We start from the raw sequence: 26409 nt of genomic DNA, 5'->3' as shown, positions 1-26409 counted from the left end.
CGAGCCTTTCGTTTTATTTTCTCCCCCTGTCCAGTTGAGGAGGGGAGTGATAGAGCGGCTTTGGTGGGCACCTGGCATCCAGCCAGGGTCAACCCACCACAGTCCTTTTTGGCGCCCAACGTGGGGCAAGACAACGGCAGTTTTGTATTAAGCGTGCTATAGCTATAGTAGTTGTTAAGTGGCAAGCTCCTGTGCGGGTCACGGAGTTTGTTGGCTGCACTGCTTATCTCTTTATTTTGCTGCGCTTGGGAACATGTTAATAGAAATAATGGCTCTGTGCTTTGCCCTGGCATTGATGGCCTTGCTGTGCTGGGGGAGCTATTTTGTGGGAAGGATGAAGGAACTTGGGAACTTGCTGGTACAAACAATGGCTATGTGCTTTGTCCTGGCATTGATGGCCTTGCTGTGCTGCGGGAGCTATCTTGTGGAGAAAATGAGGGAATACATCTCCCTGTCCTACCCGGGATTGATGTGGATGGTTTTATTATGCAAGCTCCTGAGGTCCTTGCTCACCCTTATGTGAGCTGCTTAATACTATTAATTAATACTATTGGCATATTATGGGTTTTGTGGAATCTGGTCTCGTCCTGGTGTAAGAGAAGAAAAATTTTGGGTGAGGCAATACTGAAAAGTGCCCTGAGGCAGCCGGTCCCTGGGTGGCAGGGTGTTTGGAAGGATTTGGGCAGATTCCTAGGACGGTTATCACCTCCCATAACCTGGGACTTTACACCTGAACAGACAAGCAACCCTGGCAAACTGACGCACCACTTGATAGAGGGGTGCCTTGCCTACCCCAATGAAAACCAACAGCTTCTAGCACTGTACTGGGGCCTGGCCTGTGCCTATCGAGCCACAGTTCAGTATTCTCAGAGGATTACGGTTGAGGCAGGGACCCAAACTGCATCTGAGAACACCACGGTTGAGATAGGCACCCAAACAACAACTACAGTAATTGCCCCAGTAGTGAAAAAGAAACAGTGGACAAGGAGAACAACAGGTCCATACCCTCGATTAGTAAGGGAGGAGGAAGAAGAGGAAAGGTTTGTTCAAGAAGCCGGTCCTTCGACAAAGAAATGGGAGGAAGGAATGAGAGAACTTAGCCAGGAAGCAGAAACTACCCAGTCTCTGACCTCATCAGAGCTTCGAGACATGCGGAAAGATTACAGCCACCAGCCAGGTGAGCGGATTGCTGCCTGGCTGCTCCGATGCTGGGATAGCGGGGCTGACAGTCAGCAATTGGAAGGTAAAGAAGCCCAACAGTTGGGATCTCTTGCTAGAAACCGGGGGATTGAGAGAGGAATTGGAAAAGAGGCAGCAATTTGCAGTCTCTGGAGACGACTCCTCTCAAGTGTGAGGGCAAGATATCCATTCAAGGAAGATCTTGTGAACTCCCCAGGAAAGTGGACTACTGCAGATGAAGGCATCCAATACCTGAGAGAATTAGCAGTGCTAGAAGTCATCTACAGTGATCTAGATGATGATGAGGTCTCCAAACATCCAGAGGATATCCTGTGCACACGGGCCATGTGGAGGAAGGTGATTCAAAGTGCTCCAGCGTCCTATTCTAACAGCTTGGCAGCGATGTATTGCCCGGATATGGATACACCAACTGTGGAGAAAGTGTCTTCTTGGCTCCAAAACTTTGAAGAAAATCTCTGTACCTCCTCATCCCTACAGAACAGCGCCTTGGCTGTTAGGGTCACCCAAGAAGTCTGTCAGCGTAGTTGCTGTAGAGACACAAGAAGGCAATCAGCGATCTCCCAGACATAGAAGAACTGAAATCACCTCCCTTGATTCTGGTGAAGGGACTTCTGGTCTGGCACTGCAAGGGTCAGACAGTGAATACTCTGACCAGGAACAAGAATAGAGGGTCCCTGCCTTTGGCCAGGAGGAGGAAAGGGATGACCGGGTATACTGGACTGTGTGGATCCGATGGCCTGGCACATCAGACCCACAGAAGTATAAGGCTTTGGTAGACACGGGTGCACAGTGTACGCTGGTGCCATCAGGATATAGGGGCACAGAACCCATCTGGATCTCTGGAGTGACAGGGGGATGCCAAGAATTGTCTGTATTGGAGGCTGAGGTGAGCTTAACAGGGGACAAGTGCGAAAAGCACCCCATTGTGACCGGCCCAGAGGCCCCTTGTATCCTTGGCATAGACTATCTCAGGAGAGGGTACTTCAAGGACCCAAAAGGGTACCGATGGGTTTTTGGTGTAGCTACTGTGAACACAGAGAAGATCAAACAGCTATCTACCCTGCCTGGCCTCTCGGAAGATCCCTTCGTTGTGGGATTGCTGCGAGTTGAACAACAGCAGGTGCCAATTGCGACCAGGACAGTGCACCGGCGACAATATCGCACAAACCGAGACTCCCTGGCTCCCATCCATGAGCTGATTCATCAACTGGAGAGCCAGGGAGTCATCAGCAAGACTCACTCACCTTTCAATAGTCCCATATGGCCAGTGCAAAAGTCTGACGGAGCATGGAGGTTAACAGTAGACTATCGTGGTCTGAACGAAGTGACACCACCACTGAGTGCTGCTGTACCAGACATGTTAGAGCTCCAATATGAACTGCAGTCGAAGGCAGCCAAGTGGTATGCTACAATTGACATTGCCAATGCGTTTTTTTCAATTCCTTTGGCAGCAGAGTGCAGGCCACAGTTTGCTTTCACGTGGAGAGGTGTTCAATACACCTGGAATCAACTGCCCCAGGGGTGGAAGCACAGCCCTACCATTTGTCATGGACTAATCCAAACTGCACTGGAACAGGGTGATGCCCCTGAACATCTACAATACATCGATGACATCATCGTGTGGGGCAACAAGGCAGAAGAAGTGTTTGAGAAGGGAAAAAGAGTAATTCAGATCCTTCTGAAAGCTGGTTTTGCCATAAAGAAAAGCAAGGTCAAGGGACCTGCACAGGAGATTCAGTTCTTGGGAATAAAATGGCAGGATGGACGCCGTCATGTGCCTATGGACGTGGTCAACAAGATAGCAACTATGTTTGCACCAGCTAACAAGAAGGAAACACAAGCTTTCCTAGGCCTTGTGGGGTTCTGGAGAATGCATATTCCAGGTTATAGTCAGCTTGTGAGCCCTCTCTATCGAGTAACCGAAAGAAGAACTATTTGAGTGGGGCCTTGAGCAACAACAAGCCTTTGAGCATATCAAACAGGAAATAGCTCGTGCGGTAGCTCTTGGGCCTGTCTGGACAGGACCAGCTGTGCAAAATGTACTCTACACTGCAGCTGGGGAGCATGGTCTCACCTGGAGCCTCTGGCAGAAAACATCAGGAGAAACCCGAGGTCGACCATTAGGGTTTTGGAGCTGGGGGTATCGAGGATCAGAAGCCCACTACACCCCAACTGAAAAAGAGATACTAGCAGCATATGAGGGGGTTCGAGCCGCTTCAGAAGTTGTTGGTACAGAAGCATATCTCGTCTTGGCACCACGATTGCCTGTGCTACACTGGATGTTCAAAGGAAACATCCCCTCTACACACCACGCAACCAGCGCTACATGGAGTAAGTGGGTAGCGTTGATCACACAACGAGCTCGACTGGGGAAGCCCAACCACCCAGGAATCCTGGAAGAGATCATGGACTGGCCAGAAGGCAGAGATTTTGGAGCATTGCCTGAGGAGGTGGCTCGTGCTCAAGAGGCACCACCATATAATGAGTTATCAGAAGACGAAAGGCATAATGCTTTGTTTACTGATGGATCCTGTCGTGTGGTAGGAAACCATCGGAAATGGAAAGCTGCTGTGTGGAGTCCCACACGACAAGTTGTTGAGGCCACTGAAGGAGAAGGTGAGTCAAGTCAGTTTGCCGAAGTGAAAGCCATCCAGCTAGCCCTAGAGATTGCTGAACGAGAAAAGTGGCCAGTACTCTATCTCTATACTGACTCCTGGATGGTGGCTAATGCCCTATGGGGGTGGCTGCAGCAGTGGAAGAAGACCAATTGGCAGCGCAGGGGTAAACCCATCTGGGCTGCTACATTATGGCAGGACATTGCTGCCCGGGTAGAAAACATGGCTCTAAAGGTACGTCATGTAGATGCTCACATGCCCAAAAGCCGTGCCACTGAAGAACATCAAAACAATGAACAGGTAGACAAGGCTGCCAAAATTGAAGTATCTCAGGTGGACCTGGACTGGGAGCATAAGGGTGAGCTATTTGTAGCTCGATGGGCCCACGAAACATCAGGACATCTAGGGAGAGATGCAACATACAGATGGGCTCGTGATCGAGGGGTGGACCTGACCATGGAGGCCATCACACAGGTCACTCACGAATGTGAAACATGTGCTGCAATCAAGCGAGCCACACGAGTAAAATCTCCCTGGAACAGAGGGCGGTGGCTGGGTTTTCAATATGGCGAGGCCTGGCAAATTGACTATATTGGACCACTGCCACGAACACGCCAAGGCAAGCGCTACATACTCACCATGGTGGAAGCAACCACTGGCTGGCTAGAAACATACCCTGTAAACCATGCCACTGCCCGAAACACCATCTTAGGCCTCGAAAGGCAAATTTTGTGGCGACACGGTACTCCAGAAAGAATTGAATCAGATAATGGGACTCATTTCCGGAATAACCTCCTAAACTCCCGGGCAAAGAAACACGGCATTGAGTGGGTGTATCACATCCCCTATCACCCACAAGCCTCTGGAAAGATTGAGAGATATAATGGACTGTTAAAGACTATGTTGAGAGCACTGGGCAATGGGGCATGGAAGCACTGGGATACAAATTTAGCAGAAGCCACTTGGCTAGTTAACACCAGGGGATCTGCTAACCGTCCTGGTCCTGCCCAAACAAAACCGTTAGATACTGTGGGAGGAGATAAGGTCCCCGTAGTGCACATGGGGAAGTGGCTGGGGAAGGCGGTATGGATTGCTCCTCCCATGGAAAAGGCAAACCCATTCGTGGGATTGTCTTTGCTCAAGGACCTGGGTGTACTTGGTGGGTAATGCAGAAGGATGGGGAGACCCGGTGTGTGCCTCAAGGGGATTTAACCTTGGGGGAAAAATAATCTGTGATGTGAGTTGTATGTTGTAGGAAGTAATGCAGCAGGAATGACCTGAACTGACGAAGAGTGAGTTTCACAAGGAACAAGACGAGTGCAATGATGACTGAAACCAAGCCAGCGTTGGTGCTCAACAATCAAACATACTGCTTCTCCTGTCCTGAACGCCCATCTTGACAGATGGGGCCCAAGTCATAGCCTGTTTGTGAACATCTGGAGGAGTGCAAGAAGCCCATGGAATGGGAGAGTAATATCTCTCTGTTAAAGGACAGAAGATAGTAGTTAATGAGAATGTGTAAATCTGTATGTTGGGTATAAAGATGGTTTAAGTATGTAGTTTAAGTCGTAAGTGTTGGTAAGAAGGGATTTCAGTAATGGGAATTAAATACGATGGGATGGTTAGAAGATATATGTATATGTATGTGTGTATTAAATTATGTGGGACCTGAGCATGACGCAAATGGTATGGAATAAGGGGTGGAGATTGTATTGGGTCTAGCTGAGATGGAGTTAATTTTCCCCACAGCAGCCCTCGTAGTGCTGTGCTCTGTATTGGTAGCTAGAACAGTGTTGATAACACACCAGTGTTTTGGCTACTGCTGAGCAGTGCTTGCACAGCATCAAGGCTGTCTCTCCAACATTGCCCCCCCACCAGTAGGCTGGGGGTGGGCAAGATCTTGGAGGGGACATAGCCAGGACAGCTGACCCAAACTGACCAAAGGGATATTCCATACCATATGACATCTGCTCAGTATAAAAGCTAGGGGGAGGAGGAGGAAGGGGGGCATTCGTTTGTTTACGTTTGTCTTCCGGAGCAACCACTACGCGTACTGAAGCCCTGCTTCCCAGGAAGTGGCCAAACATCGCCTGCTGATGGGAAGTAGAGAATAAAATCTTTTGTTTTCCTTTGCTTTCGCGCGCGACCTTTGCTTCTGCTTTATTAAACTGCCCTTATCTCGACCTACGAGCCTTTCGTTTTATTTTCTCCCCCTGTCCATTTGAGGAGGGGGAGTGATAGAGCGGCTTTGGTGGGCACCTGGCATCTGGCCAGGGTCAACCCACTACATTATTATTATATTTCATTATTATTATTGTTAGTATTATATTTTAATTTAGTTATTAAACCGTTCTTATCTCAACCCACGAGTTTTGCCTTCTTTCCCGATTCTCCTCCCCATCCTACTGGGAGCAGGGGGGGGAGTAAGGGATCAGCTGCATGGTGTTTAGCTGCTGGCTGGGGTTAAACCACGACAGGCCTCCATGCCCACAAGGATACAGCAATGGTCTGAGCATGGCACACCAGCTCCAGCGGGGACACTACCCCAGGACCCTTGCTCTGTTGGGTGCAAGGAGCCTGGGGGCTTGCTTCGCGTCCGCAGACACATGCCTCTGCCACCAAGGCTAGAGCTGCCCCGATCCGTGTCTCCCATCCAGAGAGCCCAGGCTGACTCGGACAACACGGAGGGTCCTGCCTGCCCTTGCCTGACACAGAGCAGTTTGCAGGAGCCAGCCCTAGCTGCGGTGTGCAGGCCCTGGTCTGCTCCTGCTCCTGCTCCTGCTCCTGCTGGGGCAGTGGTCTGTGCTGCCCTCGCACGGCTGTGCTGTGCTGCAGGCTGGGCATGCTGCGTGGGTCTTGCCGGGCTGCACAGCCCTCCGGCCCAGCTCGTCCCGCTGCTCCCCAGCTCAGGGCACTGCCGGTTCCCCGCACCAGGGATGGGGTATGTGCTTGGCGTCCCTGCTGCAGCCAGCACCGCAGCTCCCAGTGCACCCGGAAGCACCTGCATAGACCAATGAAGGCCCTGGTTTGAAATACATCTCCATCCTCCTCAGCAGAAGCCAACTCCTCATCAACCAAATGCACCCATAGATCCAGGTCGTGTTGGAGGACTATTGCAAAGCCTGCAGGACACGCCCAAACAGCCATGCCACCCCGCTGGTGACACGTCTTGTGGGGACCCCTGCCTTGGGGACACTGCCTGAGAGCTGCAGCAGGCACTCTGCACCAGAGCGGCTCACACAGCCCCTCGATGAGGGACAGAGACATCCTCTAAGGGGGGATATTTCCCCCTCTCCCACACCACCCTCTCATCCTGACCCCAAGAAAGAGGCCCAGACCAGCTTCCAGCAATGAGCTATAACCCAATCAGACAGTGAATCCCAGGGACTTACTGGAGATACTGCTTTTATGGCACAATGCATAAATCCCTCTTTTCTGCTCACAGACCTCTCCATCTTCCCTACCGCTTCCCTCCTCCCTGTGCACGCACCCGTCACGCTGCTCGTGCCCCTGTGAATGGCACCCGCTGCTCCGCAGGTGCCATTTCTCACAGGGCATTAACAAAACCAGCCCTGCTCAGGGAAACATCAGCTTTTCCTGATGTCTCACCTAAATCTCCAGCCCACAGCATCTCCTTCTGGTGCAAGGGTGGCTGTCGCTCCCTCCCTTTCTATATGGGTGGGCTCCATCTAGACCTGCCCCTGCTCAAGAGATGCTTGCTATTAATTGCCAGGTCCTCATTTTCCCTGGTGCCTCTTAGCTCAAGCTCCATCTTCTCGTGACCCTGTGCCATAGAGGCAGATGCCCTGGATTGCGCTGCTCCTTCTCTCCCAGGTGTCCTGCTCTGCTTGGAGCAGCGTCGGCTCAGAAACACTGGCCAAACTGGATGCTTTTTGCCTTTTTCCAGATTGGAAAGCTGTTGCCCGAAGCGTCATCCTTGGAGGATGTGCCTGCAAAATTCAAAACCCAGGTGGAGTTTTGAATGGGGATGGGGTATGGCTTGGCCATACAGAGACATCCTCTGTGATGCCTGCCTGTCCCTGAACCCAGGCAGGTCCCTGTCTTGCCCGGGACGAGGGCTGTCACATACCACAGCCGACACAGCACTGCTGCCCTTACCACCATAGTTTTTCTGACTTTTTTTCCTTCCAAAACTTGGCTTTTCAGAGTATTTTTTTGCTCGAAGGAAACACTCCAAACAGATATCCCCAAAGCTCTGACTGGTTCAGGGTCCCACCACAACGGGCAAAGGCCCTGAGCACCAGGGACCCAGGAGACCTGGAGCATGGAGGAGAGGTGTCCCTGTCACCTGCTGTAGGACAAGCCACCTTGATGTCCCTGGCATTAGATATCACATTGCTCTTTGTCACCAAGGGGAAGGAGCAGCTTTTGGGGATTTGAAGCTTGATGTTGTCCTCACCTCTGCCATGACTTTCTCAGCAGTGAAAGAGGGGTCACACATTGCCCGGGGAAGCTCCAGTTTGATGGGTCGAAGTTACTGGGAGCTGCTGGCCCTGTGGAGCGGGGAAAGGGGCAGAGGGATGTGAGGCACAGGGCCTGAGGCCCCGGAGGAGGCGGATGCCACCCGGCAAGCGAAGCTGGTCCGCAGCCGGGAGAGGGCAGCCGCAGCCCGAGCAGCGGAGCTGGGAAAGGTGCCTGCTGCCTGGGCCTCGGCGGGACTGCTCCTGCTCCCCCCGCAGCCTCTTGTTGTCCCAAAAATCAGGATTCTTTCACCCGGTGTGCAAAAAAAGCCGATTAACACACAGAGTCGAGATATTGTTTATTTCATGTCTGCGCAGAGATGGGTGCTAGGTGGTAACTCCACAAAGCTAGCACACCTGGTTAACACACGGTAAAGCATTTTATACCTTTCAAGCAACAGTTATCAGTATTTTTACAGTTTTGCTTAGTTACCCTCGTTCCTATTGGTTCTCGCAAGCCTCATCTCCACTTAAAGTCGCAGCGTCCTCCTTTTTTACTGCGCATGTTCTGTGAGGAAGGGGCTTCTGTTGGTAGGGGGCTCTCCCTACCTAAGGGCGGGTTTTCTAGTATGTTAATTAGGATAGTTTACTCACAGTTCAAGTAGCTCTTTGGTTGCCCCTGTGCTTATCTTGGTATGTCTTTACCCACTGACTTATGGTGTCATCTTGTTTCTCTTCTCAAGGTCACGCCTCATTAACTAAGTAGCATCCTTTGTTTTTGTTTCTCGCATATCTCCAACACTCCCAGCCCTTGCTGAGCATCCCCTGGTCCAGCCTGGGGGCTGCTGCTCTCCCCGGGGCTATGCACAATCTGGTCCCGTGCCCATCCCCGGGGTAAACCCCCCTCCTCCAGCAACGCCACTGCCTGATTGAGCAGGGGATCCATCAGGATGGAGGTGTTTGAGCACCGGGCTTCAGGTCTCCCCATCTTGTCCCTATTTCCCAGCTCTGCTCCATGCCGCAGCATCACCCAGAGCCCAAAGGCACCGATCCGGGCTCACGGGGGCAAGAGCAACAGGGCTTTTCACATCAGCATAAAAAATCCCCATCCCCTGCAGTCCACAACCAGGAGCAGCATCTGGAGCACATACATAAGAAGGGACCCCTCCCTGCCCTGATATGCAGCTGTAACAGGTCCCAAGGACGACTCCTCTCTGATTTTACACCAGCCTGGGGAGGGTCAAGGAGGCCTCTCTGGAGACAACCTGCCAATAGCCAGAGCAGGGTCAGGGCATTAGTGGAGCTGATCCAGGAGGCACAGCAGAAGCTTCTCCAGCCAGAGAAGGCAGTTGTCCCAGGAACAGCAGCATTACTTTGGCTCTGCTGAGATTTGCTGGGGAGATAGAGAGTTATTCTGTTGAGGGACTGAGGAGCAGGTACGTGGGTGATATATCCCTGGATCTAAATGACCAAAAGCCAACCTGTAGTCACCAGTGGCTTTGGAAAGCAGCTGAGCCTCGTCCTTGGGCAGGGTCCCCTTGTGCAGCACCCAGGGAATGGCTCCATGGGCAGCATCCAGCTGCCGAGGGCTGGCACTGGAGAGATGCTGCCCAGAGCCAGGAGAGAAATCCACCCTCCACAACAGAGGGGAGGAGAGGTGGAGTCCAGCAGTGTCCAGATGTTACAGCCAGCCTTCTGGAAGGAAACATTCCAGTTTTTCCTTTGGAAATAATTTCTCATGTTCCACTTCTCTGGTTTTTTTTTTGCTCACTATCTCACGCTATAAATTTCACATCTTCAGAAAGTCTGACTCAAATATTGTCATGGTCCTTCAGTGAATCCCTGCCTAGACTTTCTTTTGGTGGAAAACAGAGACTTGAGATGCCTAAACAGAACAAAACTAATATCGAGCTCTAAAAATCCTCCTTACAGGCAGCTCTCTGTGCCCTCCACAGATTTAACTCTCTGTGGCTCAAACCACCCTGTTGATGATTTCAGACTAAGTGCCTAGTCCCGTGCGGTGGGCTCCAGCTCCCGGCTGCCCGCCTGGGAGGAGGGTTGCCAAATTTCCCTGGGTTTCAGGAGCTGGCTGGCCTCCCCCGTTTATTGGCTCACTAGCGTTTTCTCCCTTTAATAGCAAGGCAGCCCAGCAAGCCGCGTGACTCCGCGGGGACCAGGAGCCCTCCAAGCACTGGGAGGTTTTGTCTCATGTCCCCAGGTTGCTGGCTGGTGGTTTTGGACTGAGCTCCCTAAATGCCAGCCCAGCCTTTGCTGCTGCCAGTCAAGTCCTGGCAGAAGGGCAGCCCCTATAAATAGCGATGTGTATAATGTCTCCTCTCTCTGCCTCACCTCTTCAACTGCGAGTTTGCCTGTGTCTTGCAGCATGCAGTGCTTTGCACACTGCCACCCGGGTGCTTGCAGTGCATGGTGGTGGGGAGCAGCTGGGGTGGCTCGAGTCTCCATCCGAGCACCTGTCCCCAGCCCCATAGGGAGGGATTCCCTGTCTTCAGCAACCTCCAATCCTTAAACCCCATCCTTAAAGCAACCATGGTCATCACCGTGGTGTCCTCTCCAGGATGAGGACCTGCCACAACAGCAGGGCTGGAGCGGGCTGCATGGAGCTGCTGGCCACAGGCAACGAACCGCTGGGATCCCGTGAGTGGGTGAGCCCCAGGCTCTGCACGTTGGGGTGGCAGCTGGGCTGTGTCCTCTACACCTCTTTTCCAGGGGTGATGGAGATGGATGAAGAGAAAGCTCTGGAGCAGGGATGCAGCTACAGAGACCAAGGGCAATGCTCATTGCTGTTTTGCAGAGCAGAGGTGAAGAGCCAGGGAAGATGTGACCAGGCTGGGACATCCAGGTGCCAGTGCAGGTAATGTCTGCGGTGTGGCATCAGGCTGGGCATCCATCAGCAATTTCTCCTGGCATGGTGTGGCTGGCCACGCCTGGGACAAGCCACCCTGCTCTCAGACAGGACGAGCATCGTGTGGCACCGAGCATCCGCCATCCTGCTCCAGGACAGGACTGCTCTTAGCTGCAGGACAGCAGTATGAATCAGAGCAGAGCAGGGCTGGCAGGGCGGGAGCCATGCTGCAGCGCTTGGGGTTTTTCCTACCTTCTTTTCACAGCGCGAGCAACCCAAACTGTGACCATAATAAATAAAGTGACAGCCAGGGAGCAGAGCTCTCTGGTTTCCTGTACACCTCAGGCTGGCCAGGGTAAACACACAACAAGCCTGCACTTCAAATGGGGCCATGCCCACTGCATGTCAGCCAGAGCCCGGCCACGTGCCAAGCCAGCACGAGTGAAGCCGCTGAGCAGGAGGCTTCACAGGACACATCCCACACAGGGAAAAAAGGCCATTGCCAACCGGCACAGCCCCATTGCCCTGCGATGCTCGGCACCCAGCAGGCACCCGCACCACTGGGACAGTCACCTGTGCCTCTGGGATGTCAGGGACAGTCAGTGGGGCTGGGCTTTGGGGCATGTGTGCGCCCTGTAATTACTCCAGCCCCATCCATGCCCAGGCTGTGCAGTCATGGACCATCCTCAGACAGGCAGTGCCGGGATGGACACCCAGGGCAGAAGAGGCTCCGCTCCGCTGGCCAGCCATGCATCAGAGGGGATGCACCCTGGGGCAGTGCCCTCTGCACAGAAACCATGGGAGGACACCACAGCCTCCATCTGCACTCGTCTCCAGTCCCCGCAAGCCTCCTCTGTCCGTCCATCTGCTCCACTTGCGCCATCCAGGCAGCAATCCAGCAAGCGCTAACACATCAAGCGTGGCTGAGGACCGGCGCCCCATCCCTTGGCATGTCATCAGCATGATGCATCTCGCTTTGAGTTTGGTCTCATCCCAGCTCTCGAGCTTCCGACCCCAAACCTCTCAGTCTCTCCACCCAGTCCAGCAAGTGGGAGCCCAATTCATAGATGTGTCTGCTTCTTCCCAGCAAAGAGCTCGGGGCATCTTTGAGCAGATACTGGCGGCAAGTCAGGCAAAGCCATGGGCTGGGAGGGAGAGCAACGCACAGCCCGTAGAGCCCCTGTTCAGCAGGTCCTGCACATGTTTGTGATAGTGTAATATAACCCCCAGCCATCTGCTCATGTGTCCAAGTCGACCTGCCTGGACAAGAGCCGGCAGTTCCCTCTCTGGCCTGGTCTCTGCTCAGAGGAGAGGGAGAGGGAAGAGAGACCCTGCGGTCCCCAAATTCAGTCCTTCTGGGGTGCTGAGCGGGGGACCAGCTGCTGGACAGGATGCTGCAGCCAGCCTGGGAGATGTCTTTTCATAAACTCTCATGCCACGGCAGAATGCAGGAGCTGGGAGGTGCATGGAAGTTGCGATCCTTGCTGAGCCTGAGGATGGAGCAAGGGAAGAGCTGCAACGTCAGAGCTGCAGACTGTGCCAGTCTCGCTTGCCCTGTGCCAGGGAGGTGCAGATGAGTTCTGCCCCAAGGGCTCCAGGGTGCCTGCATCCCCACCAAGCACCATGCTCACCTGGCAGACCCCACACCGCCCCTGCCAAACCTGCCCCTTCTTCACCCAACATTTCAGCTCGCTGGCTCTGCTCAGAGCTGGTGGCCCGGCAAGCCCCAGAGCCCCACCACATCCCTTGTCCCAGTGCCCCGGCAGGGTGTCTGTCTGCTCCACCCCCCCCACCCCCCCCGAGACCCCTCCAAATCAAGCTCTGCTCTCAGCTTCCTAACCTCAAGGGTGGCCCAAGCCCGGCAGAGCTGAGGGATTCCCCGGATCCATGGCTTGGCTTGGCTCTCCAGCGCTGCAGTGGCAGAGAAAGCAGCGTGTGGCTCCCCACCAGCGCTGGCACCAAGCAGCCCAGCTCCCAGCACCCAGCAAGCACCATGAAGTGCTAGGGAAAGCTCAGGGTCTGCTCCCGGGGGGACCCACAGCCAAACGCTCGCTGCAGCCCGCCCAGCTCCACTCCTTCCAGAGGGGCTGATCCTGCAAGATGCTCGGCATCCCTCAGCTCATGCGGACTGCAGAGAGTCGGGAGGGCAGGAAGGGGAAAGCAAGAAGCTGGATGGAGAAAACCTCTCTCTGCCTGGGACTGGCCCCTCCTACATCCCCAGGCTCCCAAAATCCACGTGAGCCACTAGCTAAGGGCAGATGTGAGCAGGCTGGTGGGACTGGACCCCTCCTGCAAAGCACCTGAGAGGCCATGTGAGCTGACTCAGGGAGCGACATCTCCAGCCCTAGCACGGCCCCAGCTCTTGTAGCGCAGGCAGGACGGATCCTGCCACATGTGGCTGGTGAGGGGGCAGCCCAGGCCACGAGCAGATGTGCCGCACTAGGCTATTCCTCAGGCGATGTGGGCACTGAGCCTCAACCACAGCTGAGCGCAACACCCGCAGCATGGCCAGGAGCCAGCGCGGGTGCTGGGCCGGGCACGCTCACCCCACACGCAGCCTCCACCTCTCCCAAAGTCCATTATTGTAGGGCTGGGATGAAGGAAAACACTAGTTTATTTCTGCAGGGTTACGCGGGAGGTGAGATGACTCACGGGCGTGTTATTGTGGGGTTGCAGAGGTGTGCCAGGACACGAGCAAGGATCGGTTTGTTATTGTAGGGTTGCAGAGGGGGGCTGTGACCCCGTTTATTCCTGCTGGGATGCAGAGTGGTCTGTTATTGCAGGATTGCTGGAGTGATGCTATGTGGGTGCTGCACGCACCCAGGGCACATGGCCCTTATCTCTGCACAGGCACTGTGCCCAGGCGGAGAGGGAAACACTGGGTCTGTCCCAGGGCTCCAGCAGCGCCAGCCCTGATGGCATCACCCAGGGTCTCCAGTGTGTCCCAGGGGGACCTCAGACCACGCTTGGCCCCAGGTGCCAGGGGAGGGAAATATTCCCAATGGGTCTTCACTAGCTGGTTTCCCATTGCAGAGTTTCAACATGTTTTTTTCCTCCTGAAAATTTTCACTGTGATAAAATTGCAAACCAAATCCATTTCCAAGGGAAAGCAGGTAGGGCGATGGAAGGGTGCTGCAAAAGGGGCACGCAAACACGCACCAAAAGCCGTGAGGAGGAAAGAGGCTTTCCTTCAGCTCAGGGACACAAGCCCCAGGGCCAGATTTCACCCTACACGTTCCCCATCAAATAAACCACTATAAAAATAAACCCCAAAGAAATGCCCCTCCCAGGGGCAAGGGAAACTGAGGCACGGCAGGACCTACCTGCCTCGACTCCTCCGGAATGCTGGGAGAGGGCAGGCAGGGTTGGCGAATGCAGGAGGTGCTGCCCCGCGAGGGCACCGGGGAGGGCTGTGCACCCTGGGGGGGGGGGGTGTCCTCGTGCCCCGGGGGGACCCTTGTGCTCCGAGGGCACTGTGCACCAGTGCGCCCCGGGGGGACCCCGAGCCCAGCGTCCCGGGCGGAGAGGGACGGCGAGCCCCAGAGGGGACTGTGCACGCCGAGGGCGCTGCGGGAAGCGGGCGCGGGGCCGGTCCGGGGCCGAGGGGCGGCTCGCAGACAGGAAGTGTCCCGGGGCGGTGGCGGCAGATTGGCAGCGCCCTGCTCCAATGAAGCGGAGGCGGCGGCCCCGGCGGCTTCGCACCACCCGCGCTCCCGGCCCCAGCCAGCCCGGTGTGGGCGCTCCGCCGCCGGCCCTGCTCCCGCTCCCGGCCCGCTCCGCCGAGCGCCATGGACACATAGCCGCGGCGCCACGCAGGAAGGTAGGAAACCCTCCCATCCCCCCCCGAGGGGAATGGCTCGCCGCCGCCCCGACGCCGCGGTGAGGGGCGCGCGGCTGCGGGCAGGCTGCCGGCGCCGCGCAGGCAGACGGCTCCCCCGGCTGTTTGTTGCTCGTACGGGGAAAGTTGTGTGCGTGTGTGTGTGTGTCCCCTCGCAAAGTAGCTGGCAGGGATTTGCCCTCCCGCTTCCCCCCGCCTGCCTGGGGGTACCCGGTGCTACCCCCCTCCTCCGCCCGGCGCGCCTCCGCCTTGCCCGGAGATGCTCGGGGAATGAACGGAGTTCCAGGGGTAGGAACTTTGAGCCCCTTTCCCAGCCTCCACAGACGCCCCCCCCCCTCGAATTTCATAGAATCATAGAATATCTCGAGTTGGAAGGGACCCATAAGGATCATCGAGTCTGACTCCCTGCTCCTCGCAGGGCTACCTAAAACTAGCCCCCCATCTCCGGGGGGAGTTTTCTGGAGAAAGGCTGGAACAACACCAGGCAAAGCGCCTCCCTGGCAGGGCCTCCTCTTCTGCTGGGGGGTCCGGGGAGGGAAAAGCTGCTCTCAATTACGGAGGTGTGGAAAGAGGCGCTTTCCCATGCAGGGGCACTGGCAGGGCTCTGCCTGCCTTGTCCCTCCTTGCCCCAGGACACCATCTCAATCACAACTTCTCTGTCCTCTGCCAGCCCCTGCGGGTGCCCAGCTGTGCCCACTGCCACCCTTGCAGACTGGCTGTGTCACCCTCTCCAGCTGTGTCACCCCCCGGGTCCCCTCCAAGCTCTGGCTCCAGGCTGGCTAAGGGTGTCAAAGGGGGGCCGTGGGGCTGAGCTTGGCTCCGACATCGCTCTTGGCAAACCCAGACCCCACTGTGACGGGGCCTGGGGGTGCCTTGGGAATCTCATTTTCATTGTGCCTGGTCTCCACGGGGAGAAACCCAGAGCTGCAGCAACTCACGGACGCGTTGCTGTGCCCGAACTAGTGTTGGACCGACTGGCATCGGTGGCATAGCTGGTGCCGAGCTGTTCGGGGCTGGCCGAGCACCTCGGGTGCCGGGAGGTGCCCGCTCCTTGCAGGCTGCAGCCATGTCTGGCCGACATGTTTGCAAGGAGGTGAGGTGTTTGCACTCTGCCTCTGTTTATACAAGGGCAGGCTGTGGCGTGGTTATGCACTGGGCTATACGGAGCCCACGGCATCCCAGCCTGGCGTGGGGCAGAGGAGCCTCGTGTGGAGCTGCGAGCTGGCGGAAGTCCCTCCTGGGGCAGGGACAGGGATGGGACACAGCCACAATGTCCCCCAGCACCCACGCACCCTCTGCTCCACCAACCTGGCCCTGTTTTGAGGAGTGAAGGGGCCGTGTCTCCTCTCTGAAGAGCTGCGAACTGACCTCAGCAGCCGAAGTGGGACAGGAGCCGGGGGACAGGGGCTGAGCGGTGATGGCAGGGTTGTGCGCAGGGCTGCATGTCGCCGGCGGTGGGTGGACGGGGGATGTGGGGTGCGGTAAAGTGGTGGGGAGGGGTCCCTGGGGAGTGCTGCTGAAGCAGCTGCAGGAAGCTGGGAGAAGAGTGGCTCCAGTTTTGCCCTGCCTCCTGCTCCATGAACGTCAGTCTTTTGGGAATCTCATGGGGAGGGGAAAACTTGACTTGAATATATATCTGATAAGCCACTTTTTCCCATCCCAGAGAGCTGTCACGGCGGCAGGGGGAGGAGGATGCTTGGCTGGGTGCGGGCCCTGTTTGTGAAGGATGAATGAATGACTCACAGCATGGCGAGTCTCCCCGTCATCTTCATTGTGGCAGCAGCGGCGGTTCCCTTTTGCAGCTGCCGGGTTTATCAGAAGCCGCCACACCGGGTGGGCACCCAGGCAGCCCACACCTGCATCCCCTAGCCTGCAGGTACCCAAACACAACCCGGACCTTCTTCCCTGCCCCTCTCCCCCAGCTCACCTGGACCATCCTGAGCAGGGGAAACCCCCACGGACAGTGACGGTGCACAGCACCCTCACCTGCCATGAACTAGCTGAGCGCTCAGTTCAAATGCTCCCTTTCCACTCTGCTCTTGTTCAAAGGCCACTCCGGACTCTTCCTGCTCATGCAGGGCTCAACCTCCCTCCAGTTTCCTGCCGAATGCATTCCTGGAGAGCTTATTCCCCCATGGGTTTGTGCCAACATTGTGCTTTTAGTTCAAGACCTCTTCTCCCTCTCCAGTGTTTACCCTGCTGTATTTATAGCTTCCTCGTTAGGTTAAACAAGCTGAAGGATCCTTGCCTCCTCTTCTCCTGCAGGCTTGGCTCTAGAGGAAAACCCTCGCGAGATGCTTCCCGCAGGAGGGGGCAAGTGCTGGCTTGCGGCTCCGCTTTCCTCCCTTTGGAAAATTTGGGCACCTCTCCCAGCTTGTTTCCTCTCTTCTTGTTCAGGCATGGGAGAGGGTGGCTCTGCCCCTGCCAAAATGTAGCCAAGGACGGAGCTTGGATGGGACAGGAGCTCTTCCCTACGGGTGATGCGCCGGGGCCTCACCGGCATTTGGGATGCTGATGCAAAGCCAGCATCAGGAATTAGTCCTGGGATGTCTGGGGTGACTCACTGGGATGTTTAGAGAGCTTTTGTTTTTTCTAAGTGTTCCTGTGGTTAGGACAGCATTGCATGTGTGAAAATCACCAAATCTCTCCAGCCGGGGATGTAGTGACCTTGCGACCCAATTTCCTACTGGAAATCTCTCCACACCTCCTGGTGATGATTTTCTCCTCCCGTCCAGGCTGTGAAGGTGGGGAAGGGCGCAGATGCCTTGCAGTTGTGGTTGGGTCGTCTTCTCCAATGGCCAGATTCCCATGGACCATTTCCATGGAAAAAGAAAAATTCCTCTAGAAATGAGAAGCAGGTTTGCAGTGTCAGGGATCAGCATGTTAATAGGAATTATCTCTCGAGTCTGACTGCTTCCCAGGTCTCTGAGTCACCCTGGCATGGGGGTGGGATGGGGCGAGCTTCAGGCTCCTTTGGACGGTCACAGCACCCACAGCCCCTGGAGCATGCACCGAGCTCTCCGGTACAGGCGGAGGGAGGGTGGACGAGCAGGCTGGGCTGAAAGGTGCGACTGCCTTCTCTCCAGTGGCATGAGTCTGGGACATGGAAAATAAAACCTGGCAAACATCTCCTCCTCTGGTGTTTGGGATAGGGGAGGTCCAGGAGAAGAGGGACAAGAAGTCCAACTGATTGTCAAGACCTGACTCACCTCTGTCCTAGTGGGATCGTGTGCTGTGGTCACATCTGACCAGCAGAGCCTGGGCTTGCTCCAGTGGGGATCGGTCCTTGCTGAAAAAGCTTACAAGGGATTTTGGAAGGGTTTTCCGGGAGGGTCTGGCCAAGGGAAGGTCACATCAGCCGGTGCCCTGCTTGTACACGTTTCCTGAAGATGCTTTTGGAGAGGACAAATGGTCTGGAGGAACCTCGGGTGAGGGCTGGTGTGGTCAGACATGGGGCTGACCTATGCAGGTGGTGATGGCCAGGGGGACCACAGGTAAGACCAAGCATTGACCAGCACAAGAAAGTGCCCGCTGGCAGGAGGGATTAGGAAGATGGTGCAGGTCATGGGGTTTTCAGCCAACTGTAGCCACCCAGGTCCTCACTGCCAACGGCTCAGTGCAAACGCGTGCGGCGGTGGGCAAGAAGCAAACAGGGTGTTGGGCTGTGGGGAGAGGGGAGGATGCTGACAGTGTTTTGGAAATCAACCCGGGGCTCCCTGGAGGCTGCTCGGCTCTGGTCCCCTCCTCTCAATACAGAGATGGCTGAAATAGAAACAGCCTAATAAAAACGGTTACGGACCCGCAGAAATTGCCTTATAGGGGAGAGGTGGAAAAGTTTAGGGCTCCTTCATCTAATGAAATTCTGATGGTGGAAAGAAGGTTGTTAGGGCATCTTCTGGTTTACCCCACCTCCTAAAGTGAAAACAAGGGATGCCAAGCCTTGTTGAAAAGCTGACGCTGGAGATGCACCAAGGGGAAAAGGGGAAGGGAGAAGCCGCCAGCTTCGTGGGAGCATCGTCTCTGCGGCAACTTGGGAGAGGGTCTTCAGACTTTGGCAGAAAGGGACTGCCTCTGAGTCCCGTCCCACTTTGGGGAGCCCCGAACAGGGCTTGGGGCTGCCGCCTACCATCCTGCTGGCAGCCCTAAGGGATTTGAATGTCCCCGCAGAATAGCACGTGGGAGGTAGTGGGCTGGCATGGCGCCCTGGAGCACATCCCCGTGGGCTGGCGCGGCGATGCCCATCCAGCTGTTTCCTTCGCCTTCCTGTGCTTTCACCAGCCCCTTCCTTTGGGACCAAAACCCCTGTGTGCTTCGTCCTGGCCAGACTGATAGCTGCAGCTGGAGCCAGGGACCTCACCAGCCCCTCTTTGATGAAGGTTGGCATGGGCGTCAGTGCTTGAATTCAATAACACTGCGAAAGGTGTGATTCAGCCCTCACCTTCCTGCAAAAGTAGCTAGGAAAAACCCAAAAGTGCCGTCATGTGGGGTCTCCTTTGCAGGCCAGCCCAGCGCCGTGCCAGTGTTGTGACAGAGCTCCTGACAGCTGTGCTGCAACGGCCCCGCAAAGGTCCTCCGGGGCTGGCTCGGCAATGGTGGCCCGGCTTGGTTTTGCGAAAGCCGCTGTCACGCAGGGTGCCCAGGCCATCTGGCATCTCCCCAGACTTTCTTGCAGAGCCAGGGCCAGCCCTGAGCCCCTGGGGAGGTCTGCAGGAGTCTTTCCTTTGCTTTCCATGAGTTTTGCCCGAGGCCCTGAGGCTTAGAAGGAGCTGGTGGACCCAACCAGCTATTGCTCCATCCTTGTCTTGCAAGGGCCAACACGCAACCCCGAGGGGTTCCTCAGCACTTTGGCTGCTTTTGATTTTTGTTTTAGCTCCTGCGAGGATCCTGGGGGCTGTTTTGTAGCTCCCCGAGGCCGGTCCACCCCGTCCCGGCTTTGAGTTTTGCAGCTTTATGGCTGGAGCATGGCTGTGCCCGGGGAAGTGTCCCTTTTCCCTTGGTATCCCCGATCCCATGCCCGGCTCTGTTCCCCCTCTCCAGTCAACGCCGTGCCTGGGGTCCTTGCATCCCCAGCACCCAAAAAACAAATCAGTGCCTCGGGTCCATGGCTGCCATGTTCCCACTCCCTGCAGTGATGGGCGCAGGTGGTGCATGCAGTGAGCAGAATGCGGCTCCTCCCGTTGCCTGTGACCACACAGGGAGCAGCCAGCATGAACTCCGGAGGGGCCGATCTCTGGAGCATCCTGTTGACACAGCTCTTGGTCTGCTGCACATCCCCATCCCTCCTTCCCAACTGGAGGCTGCAGCTGGGCTCTCTGGCAGCTCCGACGGCTGGGCAGTTTGCCCCAGAGATGTCTCAGAGGGCTCCGCTTGGCTGGCGAGGTGCTGAGGTTCGGATTCAGAGCTATCCAGGAGGAGGATGCTGAGATGCCCGGGCTCGGATGAAGCCGCAGCGGTGCTCGCGCTGTGCCTGGGATGGGTGAAGGACGTAAGCGAGGCAAGGTTTGTAGGGAAGATCATCTCAGTTTTCACCCCTGGGGTGCAGCTGGAAGAGCAAGATGGGTGCTGGGGCGGCGCGTCCTGCTGCGTCCTCAGCCAATGTCCCTGTGAGACATGTCCCCAGCCAGGTGGTTAATAGTGAGCAGGTCTGGCCATGCACAGAGGATTTGTTTCCTCCAGCACCTGGAAAGGTTCCTGAGGGCTTTTTTTCACTTATTTTCCCCATCTACCAAGGGCAGAAGGACCCTGCAGCAGAATTTAACCCTCCTGGGGCGCACAGGGGACCTCAGCAGCACTGCTGGTGATGTGGCCGCTGCGTCTCCGGCGGCAGTGACGTTTCAGGGATGGCAGCAAACACCTCTCCACCATCCCTCTCCGCAACCAGAGGAGGGTGGAGCAGAGCCAGAGGCAGCTTTTGCGGCCAGCTCTATGAATTTCCAATTACCTGCTTGCCTTGCCACTGCGCGAGAGGTTCCCGCACCTAATTTTTGGTGAAATGATCCATTTTTCTCAGTAATTTAATAGCGTGGGCAGGCTGCTTGCTGATGGAGAGTCAGCAGCCGGCACCAAGGAGCCTGTGTGCTGGGCTGCCGGCTGTAACCACCTTCCCTGGGCGATGCAGGAATGCTGACCTAATAGAAAAGACATTTAAAGAGGAGTTTTGGAGAGCAGCTCGGCTCGGGCTTGGCTCGAGCGTGCACAGCTGCTGGCTGCAGTGGGGTCTCTCTGTGCCCCAGCAGGTCCTGGGAACTGGCAGGGGTGGAGGGGACATCTCCAATGGCAGCCAGGCACCAGGGCACAAGCTCTCCCAGCCGCCCACCAACACAGCCTGGGGGGGTTGTATCATGCAGCTGCTTTATTTGCTGGAAAAAAAGGCTGTTTCGGGGAGGCCAGTGCATGTTGTGAGCTGAGGCTGGGTTCAGCACCGGACTGTGGCTCTCCAGAGCTGGAAAAGCCATGGCATTTCACTCTGAAATTTTCCAAATGAGATGTTTTGATTTTATTTTATTTTTTTTAAATTTTATTTTATTCCCCACCCCAAGGTAATGTTTGGAAGCCAAAATTAGCTCAATTTAACTTGAACCATTTTAAAAAAGTAAAACCACTGAAAACTAAACAAGGCCTACCATTTAGAACAAAACGTTTTGGTTTTCATTTTCGTTTTGGCACAAAAAACCCAAACTTTTTTTTTTTCCTCTTGAGCCACAAACAATATTTTTGGTTTTTTTCCCCTCCTCGTTGTTTCCCAAGACTAACGTTGTGCACTGTGGCTGGGGACAGGTGAGCTCTGGTGCCGTCCCCAGTGGGACGGGGGTCCCAGGGCGGGTGCTTCCCCGTGGAGGCCGGAGGGGTTTTGCAAAGGCAAGCGGGAGCCGCTCTCCCCACTGCCAGCACTGACTCAGTTGGGAGCTCCTTGTGGAAAGGGGAGGCCCCCGGGCATGGGATTTGGGATTTGGGTCTGTCCTGGCTCTCCTGGGGCGGCGTGAGCCCCAGGGCTGAGCCCCACTGGTACCCAGGCTGGGCACGACTGTGCCGTGGGTGCTGTGCCCTCTGCTGGGCATCCCCACTGGGAAGGGCGAGCTCTGGCATTGCCTTCTCCCCTTGCTTATTCAGGTTTAAAATTAATCTGACCTTCCCCTGCTCAGGCTTGTGCAAACACGGTGCGTGGCCCTGAGCAGGGAGCTCCTGCCGGCCCAAGGGGAGCCTTGTCTGCCCCCAACTTGTGCTGTCGCTGTCCCCTCCAGGTGAGGTCTCCTGCCGGGACCAGGGTGCTGGGGGGTGCCAGGTGATGGTGGAGCACCCACTCTCACTGTCAGTGCGCCAGCCCCCGGCAAAGGCACCTCCAGCCGTAAATCAGGGTATAGTTAATCCTCTGGTACAAGCTGCCAGGAGGCTGGGTGCCCGGATCCAGCATCTCCGGGCTGGGCAAGGGGTGGCTGCAATGCCTCCGTCCAGGGCAGGAGCCCGTGTACTGGAGCCAGCGATCATCCCCCAGCCTTGACCCTCCTCCATCACCTGCGGTCCCAGGCCTGCATTCTCCATCCTTTGCCAAATCTCAGCTCTCTGCTCTGCCCCAGCCTTGCCGGGAGCTGGGACATCCTCGGGCTGTCAGCCAGGAAGGGAGCGGGGAAGGGATGATGGGGGCAGCGCCGGGGCCAGCCCTGGCCCAGAAGCGAGTACCTGACTCATCCACCACCTGATTTTATTTTATTCCCCTCTCTTGGTGCCTTGCTGCATACCACAGCCGTGCTTTTTATAGCCCCCAGCTGCAGCCTCGGAGTGCTCCCGGCCAGCTCCCCGCCACAGCCCTGCTCACTTGGTGCCGGCTACACCGTCCCTGGGGTCCCCACGGCAGTTCAGCAAGAGGAGAGCGTGGGCTGTGGATGAAGGCAGATAATTAAATCCTAACCCGGAGCCACACTCCCGTGCCAGCGGAGGTGTTTAAAGAGCCGCATTAGTCACCCCTGTTGCAACCGGCATGTGCCAGGTCGGAGGCGAGCAACAGTGGCTCGTCCCTCACCGTCCCCTCTGGTGCTGCCCAGGGGTGTTTCCAGCCCACGAGAGCCGCTGGCTCCTTCCATGAAATGCAGCCAGTTTGCTCTGCTGTGGAGGGTGTCAGCGGTCCCCCCGCCACCCCCAGTTCTCCCCCCAAGCCCTGGCGGGGCTGCACTGCTATGAGAGAGGTTAGAGGGAGGTTAGAGGTTCCTGCCTGCTCCCCAGGAGCGCTTTTACGAGCACCTGGGGCTTGCTGCCACGTTTCCGCATCCCGCAGCCGTTCCCATGGCTGGGATGCTGCTACAGGGTCCAGAGCGAGGAGGAGGAGGAGATGGGATGTGCAGCTCTTGCAGGCTGCGTGCCCAGAGCATCCCTCTGTCGGGATGTGGGGTTTGAAGAGCAGGGTCGGCCAGCCAGTGGGCAGGGAGCGAGCATCCTCGCTGGGAAGTGGCAGGGGACAGACCCAGCAGCTCACCCCCATGCTTTCTCCAGACGTGATTTCACTGCCGCGGGGAGGGAGCACAGCCAAGGGATGGGCCCTGCTCACCCCAGTGGCACCTGGCTCGCTTGCCGGGGCGTTAGTCATTTGGGCCACGGCTGGGAACGGGGTGTGCCCAGGGTCCCCGTGAGCCATGGGGATGGGTAGCTCGGTGAGCCTGTGCTTTTGGGATGCTGCCAGGGAAAAGGCAGAGGGATGGAGGGAGGGATGGATGGAGGGGCTTCTGAGCTCACAGCCCACCATCACCCTCCTCACTGCTGCCTGGAGAGGGGGTAGAGGGCAGTGGCGAAGCCAGATGTGCACCGGGCATCTCTGGCTGAGCAGGTGGGGCCGAGACAGGGCCACCTTTGCCAGGCTGATGCCTGCAGCTGCTCCCCGACCTCCTGGCCGTGGCTTTTTGGGGCTGGGCACAGCAGCACGGAGGCAGAGGAGATGCTGTGGGGAGGCAGCATCCCATTTCAGGGATGAATTTGGGGAGATGTCCCAAGGAGAGGGCTTCTGTGGAGGTTTGCGGGTCCCTGGGATGGGGGGAGACCCCAAGGTGCCGGTGAGCCACCAGAGCGGGGATTCTGCCACAGCCCCTTGCTCTGTGCAGGCACCGGGGTGTCGGGTGCCCAGGGCTAATTTTAAATCCTGGCTGAAACGCTGGCTGGCTTGTTCTGCCTCCGGCGGGGAGGCAGGGAGAGGCCCGGCGGTGAAATACAGGCAGTGCTTGCCATGTGGCTGCTGCCAAGTAGCTGGGGCCTGGCAGCCTTGCCTGCACACAGGCAGAGCAGCAGGCAGGGGAAGGCAGGGAGCTGCGGGGGTGTGGAGGAAGGGATGTGCAGGGGTGGGTTTTCCAGAAGCGTCAGCTGAAATTTTTACCTGGTGCAGGTGGCTGCAGGGGATGGACTTCCAAATCTGCTCCCACCCGAAGGCACTGGGCTTTACCCCGTGAGGGTTGGGGTCTCGCCAGCGGCACCCCGGTCCTTGGGCGAACCGGGGGTGGCTGGGGGGGCCGCGGGAAGGGGGAGCTACTTGTGCTGCCAGCCAGGTGCCGAGCATGCCGGGAGAGGGGAAAGCCTGGGAGACTCATTCTGAAACAAGGCTGCCCTTTTATTCTCCTTTACAACTGCATTTTAATATCCACAAATACCCCTCCCTCCCTGGGCTGCTGCCGGTGGAGCCTGTATCGCCTGCGCTTAGCCTGCTGAGAAACCCCAGCCAAACCCTGGGCCCCAGAGCAGGGGAGAGGATTATATTTCCCCTCCCTCATTTTTTTAATACATGTTTTCTATAGCTCTAATTAGACAGGCTTGAGCCCCAGCCAAGACAAACACACCTAGGGGAGCCTCACCTTACAGACTCCATCTGCCATGCTGGGGGCTCTGCTCCCTGCACAGCCACTGCCTGGCCCCTTTATAGGGGAGGGGGCTACTCGGGGCAGGGCACCTCTCCCGCGCCAAGCCACCCAGCAGCCTCCACGCAGGAGGAGAGCCTGGTGAGGCGGTGCGGGGAGATGGTGCAGAGGTGGCAGGGCAGCGGGTGGCTGCAGGGGCGCCTGGCAGAGCCCCGTCCCGTGGCGAGACCCCCGTCCGACGTGGAGCAGAGGTATCCCTGCCCACCAGTGCTGCTGCAGTGGCATGGGACTCTGCACCTGCTGGGGCAGGATGCTGCGGGGGGTGTGTGTGTGTGTGCAGTGGGTACCAGCGAGGTTTTGCCCTCTGTCTTGGTTTCGGTTGGGATAGAGTTAATTTTCTTCTTAGTAGCTGGTACAGTGCTGGGTTTTGGATTTAGTGTGAGAATACTGTTGATAACACACTGATGTTTTAGTTGTTGCTAAGTAGCGCTTATCCTAAGTTAAGAATTTTTCAGTTTCCCATGCTCTGCCAGCAAGCAGGTGCACAAGAAGCTGGGAGGGAGCATGGCCAGGACAGCTGACCTGAACTAGCCAAAGGGGTATTCCATACCATAGAATGTCATGCCCAGTATATAAACAGGGGGGAGTTGGCTGGGAGGGGTGGATCGCTGCTCGGGCATCGGTCAGCGGGTGATGAGCAATTGCATCGTGCATCACTTGTCTTTTCTTGGGTGTTATTTCTCTTTTATTTTGTTATATTCCTTTTCATTACAATTATTATTATTATTATATTATTAGTAGTAGTATTATATTTTATTTTACTTTAGTTATTAAACTGTTCTTATCTCAACCCATGAGTTTTGCCTTTTTTTTTTCCAATCTTCCTCCTCACCCCACTGGGAGGGGGGAGGGGGAAGTGGCTGTGTGGTGCTTAGTTGCTGGCTGGGGTTAAACCATGACATCCTCCCAGAGTGACCACGTGGGTGCATCGAGGGGTCACAGCCCCCAAAATCCCTGCATGCCTGGGGAGGGAGGACGCAGGGGCTCTCCAGCGTGTCCGGGTGTGTGTTGGGCTGCGGGACCACCTACCCGGTGACACCCATCCAGGGACCATTCGGGAAAATGAGCAGGGGACATCAACGTGCCAGGCCACCACAATGGCTTGCATTGACAGCAAAATCCACCCTGGGCTGAGCTTCGGGTGCTTGTTCCCTTGACTGCTGGTTTTCTTGTGGGGCTTTTTGGCTAGGCTTTTCTCCCTGCAGTTGTTTCAGGGGCCGCCCCATTGCCGGTGGGCTGAGCAGTGCCGGCACCCCCACGCTGGGGTCCAGTGGGTCCCACACCACATCTGTGCCTAGCCGGAGCTGAGGGAGCTCTTGGGGGTCTCTGCTTGCCCACGTTGGAGTCCCACCTCTTCTTGGGTTTAAAGCCCGATGCCGAGCAGGACTGGGGTGCACACCCTGACCATGCGATGTGGGCCAGGGAGGGGCAGCACCCTTGGGTGGCACCCAGCGCCACAGCTCATACTGGAGGACATTTCCTCCTCCCCTCCACGTGCCATCTGCCAGGGACATGAAAGGGACAGCACTGTGCCCCTCCTCCATCCCCAGGGATGGGTGCAGCACGGCATCCCCTCCTGCTC

General features: G+C 56.5%; 1 protein-coding gene across 1 annotated transcript in view; it reads right to left on the bottom strand.

Moving 5' to 3' along the window:
• The window catches only part of LOC127027794 (interleukin-11 receptor subunit alpha-like), a 27762-nt gene extending 2977 nt beyond the window's left edge, over positions 1-24785 (bottom strand). The window contains exon 1 of the mRNA XM_050913630.1: positions 24765-24785. Within this exon, the coding sequence (XP_050769587.1) occupies positions 24765-24785 (21 nt within the window). The remainder of the gene's footprint in view (positions 1-24764) is intronic.
• Positions 24786-26409: the final 1624 nt, after the last annotated feature.

The sequence above is a fragment of the Gymnogyps californianus genome, chromosome Z, assembly GCF_018139145.2.
Source record: "Gymnogyps californianus isolate 813 chromosome Z, ASM1813914v2, whole genome shotgun sequence".
Lineage (NCBI taxonomy): Eukaryota > Metazoa > Chordata > Aves > Accipitriformes > Cathartidae > Gymnogyps > Gymnogyps californianus.
The sequence above is the reverse complement of the archived record's forward strand: the minus strand, read 5'-3'. Positions and strand labels throughout refer to the sequence as shown.